Here is a 3,053-nt window from a genome sequence, read left to right as displayed (position 1 = left end):
TGACACACACATGGGGACGTACAGGGCCAGGGGCCACGCAGAGACAGCTGCCCCTTGGGGGTGCCCGCGCCAGGCAGGAGCTGGTGGGTGGGTGACAGTGGGGGTACCCCTTGCACAGCCAGCATGGCACCCTGGTGGCACCCTGAAGCACTGAGCACAGCTCCCACCCCTCCTGGCTCCCACCCCGGGCTGGCTCCCTCATTAGCACCTAGCAGGGGCCAGGTCTTAAAGGGTGTCCTTTAAGCCCAGGTGAGATGACACCAGCAGCAGGGTGCTGGCAGGAGGGACCCTGCTGCTGAGCCCCACTTTGGGGGTACACCTTCGCCATCCCCCTTCGCATGCCCTGCTCTTCAGTCCCATCCTCTCTTCCCTGTACCCTGCCCGTGGGGAAGAAATATGGGGAAAAAAATACAGGAAAGAAATGTGGGTGCTTTCCTGGACTCGGCCCTAATGCCCAGCACCCAGGGGCAGCATCGCCTGCACCCATCCTGCCTCACCATGTCCAAAGCTGCACCCTCACAGCCATCCCTGTGCCCACGTGCCCTGCCCCTTGTCCCTTTCCCTGTGATTCATCTGGACCATGCCATTCCCTCTGAGAGGGCACGTCCTCCTCCAAATTACCACATTCCCCAAATTCCTCTCCCCTGACACCACCACGTGAACCAGTTGGACAGGCTGGGTTAAAAATAACCCGTCCAGCAGCCGAGTGTAGCAAGGCCCAGTGTGCCCTGTGCTGGGTCCTGCCTCCCCAGCTCCCACCTGCTTTGCCACCCCCGCAGTGCTGGCACCAGTGTGACATGGGCTGGCACGGCCACGGGCACCCGTGGAACCCCCAAAAAGAGGGGTGGTGAGGGAGAGCAGAGGCACTGGCACACCATTGTGCTGCATGCTGGCGTTGCCTGTGCTGCCAATGCCCCTGGTACGCTCGGTAATGCCAGCCAGGGGTCCTGGGGGTCCCAGTGGGGAGGTGCTGGGGAAGGTGGGGGGAGATGAAAGGCGGCCGGCAGGGGCTGCTGCCTCTTTAAGCAGCTGCCAGATGTCTCTGAAAGGCTGGAAAAACCGGTTGGGGCGTGCTTCGAAGGGCCAGGCTCCCGGCGGCACTTCAGCTATTCCCGAAGAAATCCAAAAAATGCACACGCTTGGGAAGCCCTGTGCTCCCCCGCCTCCCCCTCACCCCGCTCCTCCACCAGCCCCGATGCCGTGGGTTGGGGGCCCTGGCAAATGAGGTGGCACAGGTAGCTGGCATGGGTGTAGGGACAGTGGCATGGTGCTGTCCAGAAAATCTTGTCCCTGTTGTCCCTCTCTGCTGGCACTGGGTGAGCCATTGCTGTGACAGCAGCATCCTGGGCAGGTGTATTTTAGAGGCTGGGGATAGAGATGCCAGCCCTGGTCCTGTCATCACCATGGGGTGATGGTAATATGGTAGCCTGCTCCTGACTTTGAAGTCACTGGCCCTTGGGGGTGACATCATGGGACGTGGAGGGGACGAGGAACCAGTGCCTACCCAGGCAGGGATAGGGAGTTTTCAGAGACACCAAAACTGAGGCTGACACCTCCAAAATCATCACCCCAGCGGGGCTGACCAGCCCTGCTGCCACCAATGAAGTCACCAAAAACTGAGCTGGGCACAGGTGGCTCAGGGTGGGTGGGTGGCTCTTGCCACAGGGTGCTCTGGCCACCAGGTCCGGTTGGGGAAGGTTTGGGGAGGGATGCAGAGGCACAGGGGAGTAGGAGGGCTGGGGCTGCCCCGGCCCCGCAGTCCCGCACCCGCTCCCTGCCCGCGCCCGCTCCCTGCCCGACGGCTTCACCAAACCAGTCGGTCCGGCAGGGCCGAGAGAGGGAGGGAGCGGGAGGGAGAGCCAGAGCAGAGGGAGGGGACGAAGGTCACTGCCACCTCCCCACTCCAGCTCTGGGATGAACCCGGGCCAGCTGCTTTCGGGGTTGGGGGATGCTCGAGGGCGATGCCCCAGCGTGGGTTTGGGGCAGGAGGTTTCACTTCAGCCCTCGCTCCCCGTCCTGGCCGGTGGCACGGTGCCTGTGCCCGGTGCCTCCATCCCGGCCCCGTCACTCACCGTACATCTTGCCCTCATCTGAGAGGATGATTTTCCGCCGGCCGCAGGGTGGGTAGATCGCCAGCGCCTCCTGGAAGCTCTGCTCGATGTCTGGACTCCACACACCCTCGGCATCATTGTCCAGACTCTTGTCCATGCCGTCCTGGCCATCTTCCCGCCCCTCCCCGGGGCTGCCGCTGGCGTTCCAGCTGTTGGACGCTATGGTGCTGGCTGCTCTGGGCTCCGACCCCGAGCCCCCACGGACACGCGACAACCTGCTGGGACACAGGGGACACCTGTCAGACCCAGAAACCCTTGCTGGGGGCATGGGTGCAGTGGCAGCACGGGGCCAGGTCTATTCCTGGCCCTGTTCCCACTTGCACCCAGAGCAGCATCTCATTGTAGGGCATCAGACACACAAACAGGCTTTCCTTGGGGGCAGAGCATGATTTCTACGAGTACCCCCAAATCCAAGTCACAAGTGACCACCCAAGGTCCACCCAAATAAAGCTTGGGAAGGAAACTGCCCCAGCTACTGTATTATCCATACAAGGAACTTGAGCACATGGTGTTTATGGCTGACACCTCGGGACAGGATGGCAGCAGCCCCACAGCCCGTGAACCCTGACCCTGCACCAGTAGCCACTGCCAAACAGCAGTCTCTTTGGGCAAGCTGGCCCAAAAAACACCCCTAGGCCCCAAAATCCCGGCTCCACCATGCCTGGCAAACTCAGAGCTGGGATTTGAAGGGAGATGCTGAGCGGCTCCAAGCCAGACCCCACTAATGGGAACCAGGTGGCCAGAGCCGTCCAGCAGCCCTTCCCCGGGTACCAGGAGAGGCCCCCCACCCTGAGGATGCTCAGCTGGGGCCCCGGACCCTCCCCAGCTGGTGGGTGATGCTGGGGAGCCTTCAATCCTCCTCCTCTTCCTCCTGCTCTCGCCCAGCTCCCAGCGCAGCGTTTCAGTGTTTTGCAATAACATGTTTGGCGGAAGGTAGAGGTG

The 3,053-nt window shown here is 62.3% G+C and overlaps 1 protein-coding gene and 1 long non-coding RNA gene across 2 annotated transcripts in view; one reads left to right on the top strand and one right to left on the bottom strand.

Moving 5' to 3' along the window:
- Positions 1-3,053, bottom strand: part of TEAD3 (TEA domain transcription factor 3) — a 15,446-nt gene that overhangs the window by 9,607 nt on the left and 2,786 nt on the right. Inside the window, 1 exon segment of the mRNA XM_017727195.1 lies at positions 2,073-2,326. Within this exon segment, the coding sequence (XP_017582684.1) occupies positions 2,073-2,326 (254 nt within the window).
- The window catches only part of LOC108444924, a 12,669-nt gene that overhangs the window by 7,729 nt on the left and 1,887 nt on the right, over positions 1-3,053 (top strand). The window lies entirely within an intron of this gene.

The sequence above is a fragment of the Corvus brachyrhynchos genome, unplaced genomic scaffold, assembly GCF_000691975.1.
Source record: "Corvus brachyrhynchos isolate BGI_N302 unplaced genomic scaffold, ASM69197v1 scaffold72, whole genome shotgun sequence".
Lineage (NCBI taxonomy): Eukaryota > Metazoa > Chordata > Aves > Passeriformes > Corvidae > Corvus > Corvus brachyrhynchos.
Note: the sequence above shows the minus strand (reverse complement) of the source record. Positions and strands in the feature narration are given on the sequence as shown.